Source organism: Acanthaster planci, linkage group LG01, assembly GCF_054643075.1.
Source record: "Acanthaster planci isolate LZ-2023a linkage group LG01, COTS_SCS, whole genome shotgun sequence".
Classification (NCBI taxonomy): domain Eukaryota; kingdom Metazoa; phylum Echinodermata; class Asteroidea; order Valvatida; family Acanthasteridae; genus Acanthaster; species Acanthaster planci.
Genome location: NC_141777.1, coordinates 36,829,587 through 36,847,462, shown reverse-complemented (window position 1 = coordinate 36,847,462; position 17,876 = coordinate 36,829,587). Strand labels below are relative to the sequence as shown.

General features: G+C 40.9%; 1 protein-coding gene across 1 annotated transcript in view; it reads left to right on the top strand.

The window, feature by feature from the left end:
- Window positions 1-17,876, top strand: part of LOC147800717 (papilin-like) — a 73,832-nt gene that overhangs the window by 1,596 nt on the left and 54,360 nt on the right. Inside the window, exons 2-5 of the mRNA XM_087139341.1 lie at window positions 1,075-1,168; window positions 10,398-10,522; window positions 11,370-11,533; window positions 17,352-17,482. Coding sequence (XP_086995467.1) covers window positions 1,075-1,168; window positions 10,398-10,522; window positions 11,370-11,533; window positions 17,352-17,482 — 514 coding nt within the window. The remainder of the gene's footprint in view (window positions 1-1,074; window positions 1,169-10,397; window positions 10,523-11,369; window positions 11,534-17,351; window positions 17,483-17,876) is intronic.

The following is a 17,876-nucleotide window of genomic DNA, read 5'->3' as shown; positions in this document are numbered from 1 at the left end:
ACCATTTTCTCAAAATCTAGCCTTTTCACCATGTGAATGATTTTCACAGAAATGACACTGTGTGTTTATAATATGGGTAGTGTTCAGGTATGTCTCACTGCATGTGTGTGCCTACACACCCTGCAAGTACCTATGGTACATCCGTCACTTTGTCGTTGCCCTCCTAAGAAATCTCTGTTTTTAAATTTTTGGCCTCTCGAGCTTGGCTGGAAATGATGGCAAACTTTCAGAGGACGTAATTTGTCTTGAAATAATCCCATGAGCAGTGCCAGAAAGATTTCCCTGCAAGGTGCCCTTTAGCGCTGGGCTGAGGAAGACATGCCTTGCCTTCCAAGAGCGGGCTTCCACATCCATGTTTGGGCTGGAGCAGTAAAGCACTGATGCTATCAAGAATGATATTAATACCATGTGCCTCAGACCGCGATCTCCGGAGTCTTGCTCCTGAACCGAAACCGTGAAACCGGGTGATCTTCGGGTGTATAAGGCTGAAGCAACAACCCCTGTGAATTCCACCAGCTGAATCATCCCATTTTCAAAAGCCAGTGTTTGTGGTCATGTGGAAAATCAATAAAGTGTGAACCCTCTACTCTGTCTTATATTAGAGGGCAGTTTCTGTTTCCAAAATGTCTCAGAGTTCTTATCTTATCATGAGACCCTGTAGCCCATTTTTTTTCCCAAAGCCCCCTGGGTGTAGCATTGAGTGGGCAATTAGGAGCATGCCTACCAGCCAAGTAGGAATTACCTCAGCTGAACCTAACCATGAGTCACTGAGAAACAATTGTTATCACTCTCAGCCTTGTCTTGGTGCTTTCGAGTGTCTGCCAGTCATCCACACCTTGACTAGTTTTAAACTAGTTTTCCTTTCTGTCCCCTGCACAGTTCAAGGCCTGGTCTCCCACCTGTGTTACCCTCAGTGAAAGAGACAGGTCTGCAAGCTTTAGAAAATTAGATTTATGCCAGTGTTGAAATTGAAAATTTATTCCACCAATCTAAATCCCAAATCCTCCATACATTGATGGTGATTGATTTAAAACTATTCATTTGATTTTATTTTTTTGGTTTTTTTTTAATCAGGTCCAGTCTGGAATCCACCTTGCTCTTAACTGTAGCAGCGCTATTGATGGCAACAGTTCTTCTACCATCACCTCCTTATGTTTCGGCTTTACCGGTAATTAACCTCCAAATCCTTCTTGATCCATTTCTGTTCTCTGCGGTTTGTGAGCTCTAATCCCCAGGGTCCTCCTGTCTCACTGCCCTTGTTACTTTGTATTATTTTCTCTTGGAAAAGCCGATACACACTTTGTGTATTACTGTTAGGTGGACAACTTAAGATTCTCTAAGTGCTAAATTAGAGGCACTTTACCACATGTAATACTTAAGACATGCTGCTTGATCGTGTGGTGCAATCATGTAGGCTTAGCACCCATAAAAGTGGGCTAGTTCTCAGTAAATGACATAAATGCCTTAAAGTTTCATTTCAGTCGAACAAAAATGCTACAGTGTTAGGAAGAACAAAGAGTTGAACAAAGAAAGAAAATGTGGATAATTTAGTTGGTCCTGAAAAGTGCCTCTTGTGTTGAGATTTTCAACTGTGACATGGAAACTAAACTCCTGAATTGACTTTATTTTCTGTATGTACATGTATGTTTACTATCAGGTCATGGTACAATATACATGTAACTTGTTGGCGCTTTTCTGGACCCTGAGTGTCAATGACCTGAATTGGGGCTTGCCCTGAAATGTTGACTGAGCAAAAGTTGAACCGAGCCCCTCCGGGTAGCCTGGGTGATCTGGTTCAAATTAAAAAGGCCCAGCTGGGCACCTGCTCTTCAAATTTCACCATTAATTGCCAAATCTAGCACCTAGTCTAATAGCTATACCATACTGGCATTAATTATTTTCATAATGAAGCTTACTTGAGATATTTATTGGCATATGGACCCAGTCATTTTCACTTTTTTCCGTGTCAGGTAGCCACTAGTTGGATAAGGTCAGTACAGGGATAAGGAGTCAGAATCTCTCTTTTGATAAAAGAAAGAGGGGGGGTGGAAGAAAAACAACCAAAACCATGCATTTCTAACAATAGTCATATTGCTTTTCCTGTGTTAAATAAGAAATTGCAAAGTTGTGTCTCCTTTTATTTCCTGGTATTCCCTCCATTTTCGCCATTCTGTATTGTAGTCATACTTTTCAGGGTCTGCAGTGCAGGGAACTTCTTTTCTTTTTTTTTCAGGGTCAGTAATGTCTAAAAACTTGAAATGGTACAGAAAGTTCAGAAGTGAGCTTTTCCATGTGTTTTAGGGTGCTTCCTTCAATACACTGTGACTGTTGGTGTCTACCAGGTGGAAAATATCAGTCATACCCAATAAAAAAAAACTTACTTTTAGTTGCATGCTCTCCAAAAGTGGAGTAGTTGGCCGTGCAACGATGCAGGAATGTTGAGAGAACAGTAATATCACTTGGCACATGCCAAGTGGTGGAAGCACAGTGTATCACGGGGAGCCAATTTGTACTGTTAACGGTACGTCCTCCCAAGTGTACTCAGATCTGCAGAACATAAAATGTAAGCCCCTTCTTCCTCCTTCCAGAAGTAACTCGTAAACTTATGCTTACATATGTGTATGTATTGTTACATCTGATTGCATGAATGCAGCTTTTTTACGAATTTTCTGTGACTTACATTTGTTCGAAATTTATGCAGTGATGTGGGATGCATGTGCTTTTCAGCGCTGTTAACATCGGTTCGTATTTATATATCAGCCTTGGCCAGCATGCAGTTCTTGGCACAGTCAGCAGCAAAGATATGATCTGTGGCCATGGCATTCTGGCATCAAACTTCAGCCCCCTGCAAGCATGCATTGTGTAGACCTATCACCTCCGTTCACCCATATAATCTGGTGCCCCATTGGCATAGATTCCACACAAGAAGGTTATGCGTATTCCCTAAGAGCTCTTTATTAATTTCCAACAGGCCATGTCTGGGATTACCTCTGAAAAACCTGTAAAAAAAGAGTAAAACTATATTGAGGAAGGCTCTTAAATTTCTGCAGTCCATGTTTGGTGAAGTGAATGAACCTTGGACCAGTGTAGGTTGGGGGACAGGGCTTCGGAAACGGGTGTCATTCATAATTTACAACCTTCAAAGAATCTGGTAAATATTTGTGAATGAAGAAAAAAGTTCACCAGTAAGTGGCAGGGGCACTTTGTAAATATTTGGAAATACACAGAAGGATTGAATCCAGGTTGTAAAAGTTCTTGCTGGTTCGTGACCCTTGGTTGACTAGACCTTGCAGTTCACCAGACTTTCCCATAAGAATTCAGTCTGAATAACAAAACATTGTATGTCTGTCTAGTCCATGTATGCACTGCGAGACCTCTGAGACTCCAAAGCATTACCGGTATTTCAAAGAAGTGTTATTCTCGTTTGAAAGGCAAACGCCTCATTGATGTGTGGTGCTGTATCAATTTGGCATCAGTGTTTGTGTCACACTGACAGATGTGGGTCTCACTCTATGCAGTGCAATTATCCTCTTAAGAATCTAACTTATCCAATTCATTGTAATTACAATTATGATCTCTGTGGTTATAGTTGTGATGGATCTGCATTTGCTCTAAATTGTGTCAGACTTCAAGTGCATTTGGTACTCTTTTCAAACTTAAAAACGAAGAATATTTCATAATAGTAATGAAGTTTAGAGAGAGTGACAAACTGACAATGTAGTCTTTGTCGTAGTTTCCTAATCAGACCGTTGACTTATATAACGGATTTTGCCCTTACCCAACGTATATATTAATAAACACTGTATGCTCAGTGCTTGTCCGAAAGCTTGCGAAAAAAGTCACAAGGTTACTCGGGTGGGACTCGAACCCACGACCTCCTACTTACTAGTGCAGACGTCTTAACCACTTGACCACCGAGCTTGCCGGGGTCGGCTGGCTGGTCCAAGTCAGGTGAAGCAGCAGGTACCGCGAACTATTATAAGCAGGAGGTCATGGGTTCAAGTCCCACCCGAGTAAGCTTGTGACTTTTTTCGCAAGCTTTCGGACAAGCACTGAGCATACAGTGTTTATTAATATATACGTTGGGTGAGAGCAAAACCCGTTATATAAATTAACATCTCCCCAACGCAAAAATACATCTTGAAAAAAAGAAGACCGTTGTCTGTTACTCCTGTATCTTGTACATGTATATTGGGACCCACGAAATGTGAACTCTGGGTGTTCCTGTTAGTGTTATGCACACCATTCCTTTCATTACCTCTCTGTTTGCTTTTGGTATTCTTGACTCATTGACCCTTTCACAGTCCACCACTCAGGAAGTGTGGTTATTTACAATAACACCTCGGTCTGCTACAAAGGAACCCTCGGACTCCAGACTTTTGTTAAGGAGTGTCTCCATTTCCAGAGTGTGTGTTCTTTATCAGAATGGAGGGAAAAAAAAGCCCTAGGGTCTCGTGAGGTGGTCTCATTCACGTCCGTCATAAACATACCTATTACAGTGACAACTCAACTTTTCCCTGTGAAAAAAAAGGTGGATGTTTACAGGTGGGTTTGATTTGGACTTGAGGAATTTATTAGTCCCAGAATAGTAGTCCCAGAATAGTTGCGGTTCCTGTCAGGGGATAAGAGGGGATGGTTTGTGGTTTGTGTGTCCAGACATCTAGTTGGTCAGACAGGCTAGGATAGGATTGTTGTTGTTGACAGTCTGGCGCAGGCACACGCTGCACATTAATTACATTACCACCAAAAACACCGGAACAGCGCTCGCTGTACTTTCTGGAATTGGCCTTTTGCGATTCAAGCTGCATTTGACTTGGGGCCTGTTTGTTCCCAGTCATTGATACGCCTCTGTGCATGGGTATCACCCAAGTGAGTGTGTCAATAGATGAGGGACTGCTGAGGCTTTTTTCTCACCGCTTTCTGGTCTCATGTGTTTGCGAGGGAGGTACAGAAGTACCAACGTATCCCTTTCACTATGGGATGCTGGTGTAATTCCAAAGTTACATGCACTCTGAAGATTCAAAGTCATGTACAGTGTACATGTGCCATTGTTAAATCTCCAAACTATTACAAGTACGAGTACAAGACTGAACAACCGCTGTAAATGGAGTAAAAGTTAGTAACAAATCTTTAATTTATCCAATCTGGTCCCTTCCGAGAGTAATCCTTATTTTTTCTTCCTGTTTTATGTTCGTCTATAATTTGTTGTACATACACGGTCTCATCCTACCGTAGTTGTGCATCATTTGAAACAATTTTCAAAAGAAAGTCTCAGCAGTATGTGTTTTAAGTACAGTTCATGAAGGCACCTTTTAGGTTTGTGCTGGGGGGGAGAATGTGGGAATTTGTTATGATATCCTTCTATGGCCTTTCTAGGGGTGAGTCTAAATTGGGGGAATTTTTCATGCTTTGGGAAGGAAAGGAAACAAAAACTGAAAATGCCTTTCATTATGTTTGAAAAGCAATGGTCTCATTTGGGGAGCCATGGCCCGTTACTCTGCCCTCTTGCAATGGATCCACAGATGGGTTTAATCAAATGTAAGGAATTTGCTCTTTGTCTATTTTAGGATCTATGTTGATGTTGTTCTGGGTAATTGTTCTCTGTTTACACAATAATGAAACATTGTCCCTCCATTTTGCCAACAATTTACAGGGGATATAGAAAGACTGTATATACTGTCTCACTAAGATTAAAGGCCTGTACGGCCTTAGGCACTGGATCAGTAAATGCTGCAGCCTGTGTCCATTGTAGGCCTTTTTGTCCTCAATGGTCAACGTCTTTCAGCTCCTTAATCCTCCAGTTCAGACAAATGGGTGGTTTGCCATCCTTTGATCAGAGGTAAGAGCTTAAATTTGGAAGATGAGTCAGACCCTCTGCAGACAGCCTCGGTCACTTATGGCTGCACAAGTCTGGACACAGTCTCCCTGCCTCTTTTTTTTTTTAGGATTATAGTCTGAATCACCGCAAGGCTTAGAGGATCTAGAGCCCAAACATCCGGTGAAGATAAAGAAAAAGTGCACTGGCGAATAGTGGATCAGGATTTGTGGCCACTTGAGTCATAAACGGAGACAAAGTTAAAGATTTGCTTGTCAGTTGACTGGTTGAATAATGCTTTATCTGTGTGATTTGTCGGAGCTCGAGGAAGTGCTCATCATAAAGTGTGTGATAAGGTCCTTTCTTCGGCATTTGCCCCGTCTAAGATGCCTGCTAGGTCCTGGAAGGGTCAGCGTGGATGATGCCATGAACCTTTCTCTGAGGGCCTTTTTGTGCAATTTAACATTTTCTAGACAGCTGAGGTTACTGTTGTCAATGAGGGAAGACACTCTTTAGTTTTTACATTTTTCCATTCAAATCGTGAAACTAAATTTGCTTGTTGTAAACATATCTTTGAAAGGGCTACTTGTTACATGTAGCTTGTTGCTATATGTATATACAGGTACGTGTACATACTTGCCTCACAATAAATCATTAGAAAAAAGGATATTTAAGATAGCAAAATGTCAAAACTTCCATCAGTTTATGTCTACAAATCCATGCAAAACTTAGGTTTTCTCTCTTTGATGATGTCACAGTTTTGCCAATGAATATGGAAATACGTAAACTAAAAAGATACCATAAGCCGGGCAGTTGGAACACAAAGACTGCATTTTCAAGGGATTTCCCTGAGCAAAATAAGTGCATCGCATGGACTGCCAGTTAAAGTCAATCCTTTTCTATCGTCCATTTCAACCTTGTACACTTACTAAATGGAAGCTTGATGCAGTGACAGCAAAGCCTGAAATACTTTTGACTGGCATCAGGATATTTAGGGAAATGGATCACAGGAAATGTCTAATAATTTTCAAAAGGACACGGACTCTGATTCAGTGGCCGAGTCCTTCTGCAAATGCCTGTATTTCTTTACAAAGCTGGGTGAAGATTTGGGTCCAAGCACTTGTTACCCATTTAAAACACAAAGATATAGTTCCCTACCGTACTGTACCGTACTCATGTTTATGTATCTGTGCATTTATTTTGGACTCAAATGCACTACACCTGTGATGCCCTGCTGTGCTGATGTTGATGACAGGATAGAAAGAAACTGAACCAGTGTGATGGAACGAGCAGGAGGTACTTGTATGAATGTCTCTCTGACTGTGGGAGAACAAATGGCTTAAATGCTTGACAGTGAATTAATTCCTCATCGATTGATTAATTGATTATGAAGTGAAATGTCTTTTTCAACATGTGAATGCATGAAATTTAGCAAGCAAACCGTATTTGGTACTTGTACATGTACATGTAGTTTAGTTATAAAACACATGTGAGTAGTTTGCTATTCTGTCAGTTTGTGCATAAGCAAGGTTTTATAGCCCGAGTGAAAAGTGTAATTTAGAGAGTGCTGGTATGAGCTGCTTAAGTAGGATATAATCAATAAGCCACTTGCGAGTTAAATTTGAATAAAATCTGGTACACTGTGTTATTTGATTGCATAGAAACGTCACAATTTGAATTCCCCAGACTAAAGACACTGCTGTTATACCTCGTGATTCGGGGCAAGCTTTTGCGTAGCGACCACCATCTCTGGAAAGGACTGGTTCCTTTGTGCCGTTCTTATCCATTGAGAACAGTGTATTGTTGCAAGGCGTCTCTTATGTAACTAAGCAAAAGCTTGCCCCGAATCACGCGGTATAGCAACGGTGGTTTTAGTATGGAGAATTCTAGTTGTTATGTTCACATGGATTTAAAGAACTCAGTGTACCAGATTTTATTCAAATTTAATTCGCAAAAGGCTTATTCACTTCACTTCCCTCTAATGGAAGCGTGTGTAGGTTGTACTCTGTACATGTACAGTCCAAGGAGAGCCTCACTTCTGGTAAATTAATAATATCCAATTTGCTAAGCTTTCGTCTGGCCAAGGTGCACAACTTTGAAAGTAAAGTTCCACTAAGTTACACACATGACACGTGTGTGGAACTTCAAGTATCAATTCGAAAAGCCCAACACCAGCTTTGTCTGGTGCAGTTTATTTCTCGGGTCAACTGGTTCTCGGGTTAGCTGGTTCACATTGCCTCATTTAAGTATGAGGATGTTCATTTTACTGTACATCCTTGTGTAGACTCTACAGCGCAGGCATCATGCTTAATACTCATAAAATTGAGGATAAAAATTGCTTTTTTGCAATACAATCAATAATCGATAATTTCAGAACCCTTATAACGTACATTTATGTACATGTTCCATTAGACTTGTGAGCATTTACGACAGAGCAGTGAGCTTGGTAAAGATTGATGGAAAAGATGAATATTTTTTCATAGAAAGTGACATTCTTCTGGATTTCATTAAAAATCAGTCCTTCTCTTTTAAAAGTTTTCTTTTTAAAATTCTGGCCCAGAATAGTTTTGTCAGTGGTAAGGGAAAGCAAGAACTATAATGTGATGAATGAACTAGGGGGTCCAAGCTGTAAGCTGTCTATTTGGAGTTTGAGCCCCTGACAGTAAACCCTACCACACAAGTGGTTGTAACTACCCACTCTAGCATAAAAGACCCATGAATGGCAGGTCTGTCAGCAATGGTGTGTCATCTTGTCCCACTGTAAGTAGATTACCAGATTATACCACACACACTTGTCAAGTAGCCATGGGGGGGGGGCTGTAAAGTCTTTTGACCGGTTGAACTGTAAAACTTTGGCCCCATTGTCCCGGTGTTACCTGCTTGAAAAAACTTTTTGTAGGGTCTGCTTGCCTGCACTCTGGAGGATGTGGTTGCATAATGCGACTATGGATTTTCCCCACCTTTTTCCCCCTTTTCACTTCTCTTCTCCTGTTACTCGATCAATTTAGTCCTTATACTGTATGTGTGCACTTTTCCCCAGTGTTCCAGTGGTCATTTTCAAAGTACCAGTTTTTAACATTTATTGCTGTTTGTAATAGTTCCAGTGATGGAAGTTTTGCCAGTTGTGAATGTTGCTCTTTTCTTTAATATCAGCAAGCAAAGCAATCAGCACTCCTGAAGTTCAGTAACTATAGTTTCAATGTTCAGATCTTGTTGCATGTGTAGCGACAGTTCATATTTGTTTCAGAGGTGTTAACAGTCGTTAGTGTCTACTTGTAGCATTAATAATTGTTCCCCGGTTTAACTAAGTTACAACAGAATAGAACATAGAAGTTGGAATCATCCAATCAAACAAGTTGAAATTGCAGCTATTAAAATTCATTTCAACATAGACACAACATGGATTGAGTGTTCAAGGCTCCAGTCCCCGTTTTGTTGTGCTGATCCCTACTTGTCAGCAAATGCCAACCCCACCAGCTGTGATCCCCTGTATTCTTTCACCTAAACTCTCAGTGTCGGCTTGTTCTGACCAGTGGCACCAGTGGATGGTTCCATCCCACTGTGCAACCTACACTGCCACAAATAGACCATTTGTTTGTTTGCTCCTTGCATAATGATCCAGTGTTGGTGTATACCTGTGGCCTTAGTCATCAATCGATACCCCCCTCCCCCAGGAAATAGCTGAAGGGTGACTCAGGCCTGGGGGGAAGTCTGTGGATGGGGGCTATTAATAGACAAGTCTTCCCTGGACCATGCCCGGACCAGTCTGGAAAATGAAACCTTTGTTTTATCCCAGTGGGAAAGACTGGCACCCGGAATGCAGGCCACTGGTTTTGGTCAGGAACTATCCATATACTGGTGCTAAACATACCCCCCCCCACGGCAATCAACCACGGGGAAGAAGAAAAGGCACCTTGTTTCCTTACCCATTGCTAAGCTTGAATGGTTCATACTGTGCATTTTTCACGTGGAATTTCTCTGTTAGTTACAATGCACAATACACGCAAGTTCCTCTACAGCCCTCCCAGGCACTTAGAGTTAACAAAGGTTGATAACAAAGATGCACCTGTTTGTTGTCTAGCCACATGTAGACATTCAGACAGTTGAGCATTATTTGGAAGTCAAATGGAAAGATGAGAATGTGATACATGTACATTTTTGAAACAGTTTAGATGCTTCTCAGAAAGTATTTCAAATTTGTAGCAATTTGTCTGTAATTTTCAGGAAAATGCTCCTTGATTGTACGGAAATGAAATTTGTGTGGGTGAATTATATGATGGGTTGTGTTAGAACCACGCTGCCACAGAAGGCAAGTATTCGTTCTTTATGTGGCTGCCTTTAAAAATGTGAGGCTTTCTTATCACAGTCTGTTTTAGTTTTCGTAACTGACGTCCCCCTTTTTTGACTCGGGAGGGCTATAATAAGAAACGATGAAGTTACATGTCAGTCAGTTCTTGCATTTGGAAATTCAGGGAAAAGGACAACAGTTGCTGAGCTTGATCAGTGCATGTATGCTTACAGCAGGCGAAGGAGGTAGTGTCTGGCTTTTCTCATTCTTTTGTGCCTGGTCTTTCTTTTACAGCGTTCAGCTAGGCAGGCTCCTGTTGCAGAAGACACGTGGGGTCCATGGAGCAGTGAATGGAGCCCCTGTTCGCGGTCCTGTGGAGGGGGCGTTTCTTACCAGGAGAGAAGATGCATAACCACAAGGTAACTCCTGTCCTCATTCCTGAGCCTGGAAAACAGATCATTGGATGTATCTTCAAGTTCAATCCATGTGCATGTTGGAAGAATTTCTGATGAATTTTTTTTTGTATACACAGTTCTGTTGGACCATGGTTGGACCATTCCTTGCCCTGCAGCTTTACTTAGAATTTGTACACATACACGTTGTATTGGGAATCAAGGAACAAACTGTCCATTTATCCTGCCTCAGACCCCAGCCAGTACAAAGGCAAATACAAATTGTAATTTCTATTCTCTAGGCTGCTCTGGCTAGTTTGAGATAGTCCTGAGGGTGCTAAACGTGGGGGACTGTGAGCCGGAAAAGCTTGACGAAAATTGTGAAAACTTGGGCTTTGATGCTGATAGAATGTCGCATTATAGTTGGCAAAGTTTGATCGTATTCTTGAGCAGTTTTCTCTTACATTGGCCTGGACATATATACTTGAGTTCCTTGTGTCAGTCTAACCGTGAAATTGATCGAACTCTTGCAACTTTGCATGTGATTTTCAATATTACTTCCGTCAGTCACATTTTACAGAATAGATGATACTACTTCACTACTGAGAAAGAAATCAATGTCAGATGCGTTTTACTGTGGTTTGCCCAAAGGAAATAGCTATTCACCATATTCCATTCCTCTTCGAAGGACATAGTTGAGCTCTGAAGACAAATGACACTGTGTTCGATCTGGATGCTTCCATATTTATTTGAACAGATAAAATCTGAGAAAACATGTTTTCCTTTCAGTTGCTCATTAAAGAGACAGTATTTCCATCGAGCCTTTCCTCAGTTTACAGAAATGCACCGGTACCGTTGATTTTTAATCGAGCAGGCCAGGGGCGAAGCCAACGTGCATGGGGCCAGCCTTCAACTATCGCTCCTGCAACATCCAGGACTGTCCTGAAGGTGCTCAGGATTTCCGTGAGGAGCAGTGCAGCAAGTACAACACCAAGGAATTCCTGGGGAGCTTCTACAATTGGGTCCCGTATCTTGGAGGTAACAAAAAGAGAGAGAAGTTTTTTTTTTTTTTGAAGTGAATGCCAAACAAGACATCATTTCTGACAGACTGCAGCTATTACTGTAAATTAATATCTGGATTTGGGAAGAAAACACACCAGGTTTCTCAACCTTCAGGATGTACATGGACTTGTTTGGCCCTTGCCTGCCGGCTGAGAAATTTCTGCCTGCTTGTTTCTGGTACTGGTTTTAATACATGAGTCCTTCAAAGGCAGACTATGAAAAATTAAATGCTTCTCGTCATTGTCTCAAAGCCAGTGCATAGAATTGAAACCATGTTTCATCTCTGTACTTTGAAAGAATAGGCCTACCACCCACCTGGAAACAACCTACAACAGTGAACTCTTCAATGTACTCAGTATGCCAGATGTCTGTTGAGTTTTTTGGAGCTGCCACTTAAATCATCTTATCAAAGCGGCATGTACTGGTGACCTTATCATGCTTATATGAGAGCCCCAATCATGTTGTTTAAATTTTGGTTCAAGGTTGTATCGTGCTAGGCATAACTGTGACCTCGGTGTTACATGAGCATAAGCCATTGAACATCAGGAACAAAAACCTCAGGCCAATTAATGATACTAAAAACAATTAAGAGGCTGTTGTTGTAATTGGCAATTGGTGGATCAACCAAGGGCTGAATAGTTTCCTTCCTGCCCGGGTATCCATAAACACCGCCAGTCAGGAAGTGCGCATGAAGGGCGCACGGCAGGCACGGCCGCATAAAGGGGAAGGCTTATTTGCTCAACAATCATCTCTTTCCACTTCACCCCAGAAATTGAATCAGCCGATTTCCCCTCTGGCAGCCTGGAGTTAGAAAAAAAGTTGCTGGAAATTACTATTGTTGTCATTAGAATTGTTAGGGGCTCCAAACAAGCATTTTCCACCCTTTCTGGAGAGCGCATGTTAAAAGTTTACTCAGCGTTAGGCTAAAAACATGTTGAATTGTTCGGTAAGGCTGAGACACAAGGCAAATTTGATTTAATTGTAGCTCCGGCCATGTTACTGAATTCGTATGTTTTTGGAAAGCCTCTCTGATGCAGTGTTTGAAGAGTGTTTTTCCTTTGTAGCAGTGTCTTCCAGATCTTTTTGCACTCGCACAAAGTGGTCATTAAGGAAAAATCAGGGGTGTGAAAATTCAGCTTTTTAGCTGATTTCAGCTGTTTTCGTTTAGATGTTGACCCTGGATTTCAGCTTTTTTTACACCTGTTCAAAAGTATTGAAAGTTTGAACATTTCAGCTTTTGTTAGCTGTTTTCAGTTTTTATTTTATCTGGCACACCCCTGGAAAATGCAAATTAATTATGCGAGCGTTCTCAAGCAAGTCCGATGCCTCGTAAGTCCAACAGATGCGTTTAAAAGTTCCAACGGTTTATTTGGCCCATGGCATAGATCCAATGCCTCAAAAAATCTGACGCCTCGAAAGTCCAACGTTTGATTTGACGCTTGTTACAAGCATATGAATGCTGCACTAGGAACAAGACTTGGTACCCAGTGTCAAATATGGTGCACTATGTCTGACACACATACAAACATTTTTAAGATTTCAAAAGAATTATCATACATAGTTCTTACGCAAAGTGATATTTTGGATTAAAAAAAATAGTGGACCTGTGTACGAACTGTACAGGTAGTCTGCTTGATTTAGTTTTCCTAACAAGGTCAGTACCGTGGGCACGATTTGGGAACAAAGTTGAATCTCACTCGCAAATCTCACTCACGAGATGTTTCACAGTCGATCTCACTGATGCCTCATATTAAGTCTGACACCTTGTTGGTCCGACGTCAGATATATGAGGCATTGGACCTTTGAAGCGTCGGAACTACATGTATGAGGGTGAAAAAAAAAATTGCCCATAAATCTGACGCCTCTTAAGTCCGAAAGTACGGACTTTTCAGGCGTCGGACCGATGAGGCATCGGACTTGCGATACGCACCCCCTTCACGGAAGGAAACATTTTTCAAGAATCAAGATAAGGCATTTCGTCCCCAACATTAAAGACGAGTAGTTTATATACTATTTATTACGAAGGAGTTGGATGAATTTCATCCATTTTGGTATATTTTAACCACAGAACATTTTTTCAACTGAAAAAAATCACTACCATGGTAAGGAAAATAAAAACAAGAATAAAATTTGTTCTCAAACTACAAGCATTAGTTTCGATTTTGCCACGAGCCTTGAAACTTAATATGCACGGAGTCTTTAGGGGTTCAATCCTGAAATAAATTGACTTGATGGACAGAATGTCAGAGCTGTTGGTCTCCCGTCACCGACATCGCACAAGCTACATGTTACTTACTGTATATTGTCTTTGCCCACTGTACTTGGTTTTTGTTCCTGACATAAAATACCAGACCACAGGTGGGGTAGATGCATGCGACCAATACCTTCACTTGTGGCCCGAAACCATTTTTTTAACCTGTGATTTGGTGCATCAGATTCCAATGCGTCAGTCTTGCCAACTCAGGCCCATGGATTTATGACAGGTGCAAAGATGCCCTTGGCCATCTTGTATGAACATGAAGCAAATCATAATCAACCAATGTAGGCCCTCGTAAGCTGCATATAGGCCTACATGTACATGAACATTTTTGATTTTCTGAAAATGGCCTGCATGTTTTGTTCAAGTTAATTTTTTTCTGGGAACTTTATGAAGTGAGAGGCTTGGGAAAATAAAACAAAGAAAGTTTTTCATTCTATTATTTTCTGGTGGAAGTACCGGTACTGGAAGTAACCACGACCAGAATGAAACCATTTCAAGACTGGGGATTAATACATAAAACGAGGGGTTCCAGCAGGCAAATTTTAAACACTGGTCAAAAGGTCCAGCTAATACGAATGTACATTTTTTGCAACCACCTGCTTGTTTTGTGCAGTGCTAAATACATTTTTGTTTTGTTTTGTTTTGTTTTGGCTCTGGAAAATAGCTTAAAATTTTAAACATTCACCAGAGGGTGACAGTGACGACTTGCAGCTGTAACCTTGAGTATTGACATCAATGGCATTGCCATTTCTCATCAGCTGAACTGAATGATTATTGAATTGAACCATATTCAACTCTTTACTCAAGGCTTAAAACATGAAATTAAGAGTTTTACCAAGCTGACAGCGCCCTGGCATGTGCTGCATCGGATTTATTCCCCTAGAACATTTATGAGGAATGGCGTCGATCAGAGCCTAACGTGTGCCGAAAGAAGTTTTGAGGGCAGTGGTTTATGCCTTGTCTCATTGTGACATTGCCTTTTTTTCTTGCATGCCCCTCCATTAGTGGAGACTTGAGCCTGGTACACTTGGCGGATGTAGCATGTAGTAGTGGCTCTCCAGTTTGCTAGTTAGCTTCCAGAAGGAAAGTCTGATTAAGTCCATTTCCTTCAAGTGCATCTCACTCGCTGACAATCGCAACTTGCTAACATGGGGCGTGACTTTGCAAAATGGGAGAAAGGAATTCACCTACGTACGGTACAGTTGAGGACAAACTCTACGTTTCTGATCGCTGCATGCAGAATGTTGGATGCTTTTCCACTTGCCTACTTTATGTCTTGTTATAAACTCCTAAGGGGTACTTTATTTCCCTGGTGGGCCCAGGTTGTTTCTCAACTTTTGACTAAGTTGCTGTAATTCTCAAAATCATGTTTTTTTTCCAGTGAAGTAATCTCTCACCTTCGAAAACCTACTTCCATAAACAATAAATTCAAATTAATGCTTTGTACAATGCAAAGGGAATTTTAAGGGCTAGTTTTTCTCGGTAGAAAGTGCTGATTGTCCAGAATGTTGTCTATATACATGTATTGAGCAAGATCTTTGATACTTTTAAGTGGAAATGTAAAACGTCCAATGACACAGTATTTTCTTAGAAATAATTAGCTTTATTTGTGGACTTTGAAACATTGAGCTGTTTTTTATAAAAAAGGAAGATGCATAGAAACTGGTGGCTATCGACAGCAGCTAGATGTGCAGTCATTTCAGTGTGACTGCAGTGGTTAGCTAATCAAGAATTTGATAAGCCTCATTTTTATCCTTGGAAAGTTCACCTGAAATGAAGATCAGGGTATGGTGTCATTGCCCAGATAATCCATGACTCATCTGCCACTCAGAACAGCCCAGGGGAGGTCAGTTCACGATCAATATTAGATAAATGATGGAAAGAGTAAGTAACGGAACCCCCAACAATATGTGACTTCAGTCTTGATCAATATCAAACAATACCAACTCTACTCGCCAATTACACCGCACTGTACATGTAGTTCGCATTGATTGGTCAATAATCCAGACATCCTGTTTTCAAGAGGGAAATTCATTCTTCTTTCAACAGTGTGGGACCCTGGTTTTTCAATTTTTTTTTTTTTTTTTACCGTAAGCAGGTTATAAAATGCACCGTCATATCAAAAGGAAGACTCCCGCAAGATGTGTGAGGTTTTGACGGGGGCACAATAGAAACCACAAGAGGCTTGTTTTGGGGTGGACGGTATTCAGCCAGACATCCTTTTTTGATTGGCCTTTACTTGCTTGTCTGCTTCCATTGTCTGTCCTGGTCTGTCAGGGGACCAGCTGACTGTTGGTGACTGTTATTTTCCCACCAGTTGAAACAAGTGAAACGCAATGAGCTGGGTCAATATTTGCGCTTGGTTTGATAATTTCCTTTGCCGATTCCCATCTTTTTTTTTACTTGGTGACTACAGCTCTGAATTCCTCATAAACATTTACAGCGTGCTTCAGGCTGACCTTCACATCCCTCCACCCAACACCTTTCTGAATGAAGATTTCAATTTATTATTCTCAGTAAACTGACAATGTTATCTTGAAACAGTAGAGTGGCCCATTGTTTTCCAGTATTTCTATGGCACTTTGAACAAATCTTTTCTAAAAGAAAAGTTCTGAAATTTCAAATGTTCCCTCTTTTCCTTGAAATCTGAAGAGAAATTTTTTTGGAAACTCAGATCCTCGGCTTAATTGTAATATCTTTAGAGCCCTCCTTCCCAAAAAAATGTAGCCCATGGCTGATTGCATCCCAACTTGTCGGTTTTGTGAACAAGGATGTCTAAGTGGGTGCCAGTATATCAGATGCTGATATAAATCTTAAGAGAATCAGTCATCCGTGCAAACATCTAAAGGGTCTCAAGGGCCGCATAATTTCATGCATTCCAGGTGTCACTCATTTTTACAATCTCTGTGACTAAACAGGCAATGAAAATTGCCAAGTTTGTCAAACGTTGTGTCAAAGTTCACCCGAGGACACACCCCACCCTCCTCTCAGCTACTCTCTTCTTGCAAGCCCTGAAGGATAATAAATCAAATTTCATGGCCATTTGGAAGCCCCGAAAAATTCCAGATGTCAAGACAAACTGTGTATGAGTTTACCTCTGTTAAACTTTCCAGTGGAAAAACAGCACCCGTACATCTATTACTATAAAATGTTATTTGAATGGGGGGGGTTACAGTGGTTGCCTTTTCAGTGTATATGTAAGCCAGATGTTTTGAAAGCAAATGGTTAGATTTCGGTTGACGGGAACAGCTTGAAACATAGCAGTGAATTGCTTGCTTTCATGTACATGTAGCCTTCTTAATTTCAACAAAGTTTCAGTGAGGCTTTTTTGGTATTTTTCTCTAATTTTTCAAACTCTAAGTATTCTTTTTTCCTTTTCTGTTGAGGAAACATTGTTGATAGCAGAACTGAATTTTTTTAAAAGTTTGAAATGAGTCGCTGTGATCCAAATGACAAATTAACTTGAATCTTGCTGCAAGTTCTGCCCTCTTACAACCTGGTGTATATTGCTGTTTCTTATGTACATTTCTTCAGCCGATAACAAATGTGAGCTCAACTGCATGCCAAAAGGGAAGAACTTCTACTATCGGCTCGCTGAGAAAGTTGTCGATGGAACGAGATGTGAAGCGGACAAGCTGGATGTGTGTGTGAATGGTGAATGCATGGTAGGTATCACTTCACTTCGATTTTATGTTATATATTTTCTGTAGGAAATATTTCATATGAGCAATACAGTGCTGTAGTGGACGGAGGCCTCTAAGAAGCACAGCTTGTAGAGTAGAGACCCCCAGTTATATTTATACATATATGAAATACATGTCAAAAATAAAAAATGCCACATCAAGACATGCACAGCACAAGTGTGAGAGAGGCTGAAGTTCTCGTCTATAGGCAAGATTTACAACACAGCCTTAAGACTTCATGTACATATACTGGTGGGTCCCCCCAAAAAAAATTTTTCTAAATCTACAAATCTCTAAATAAGAGTATTCAAAATTTCAAAACTTTCCTCCTTTGTGTAGCAGTAGCTTGTAGTTTTCTCTTGAAAGCGCTTCAGTG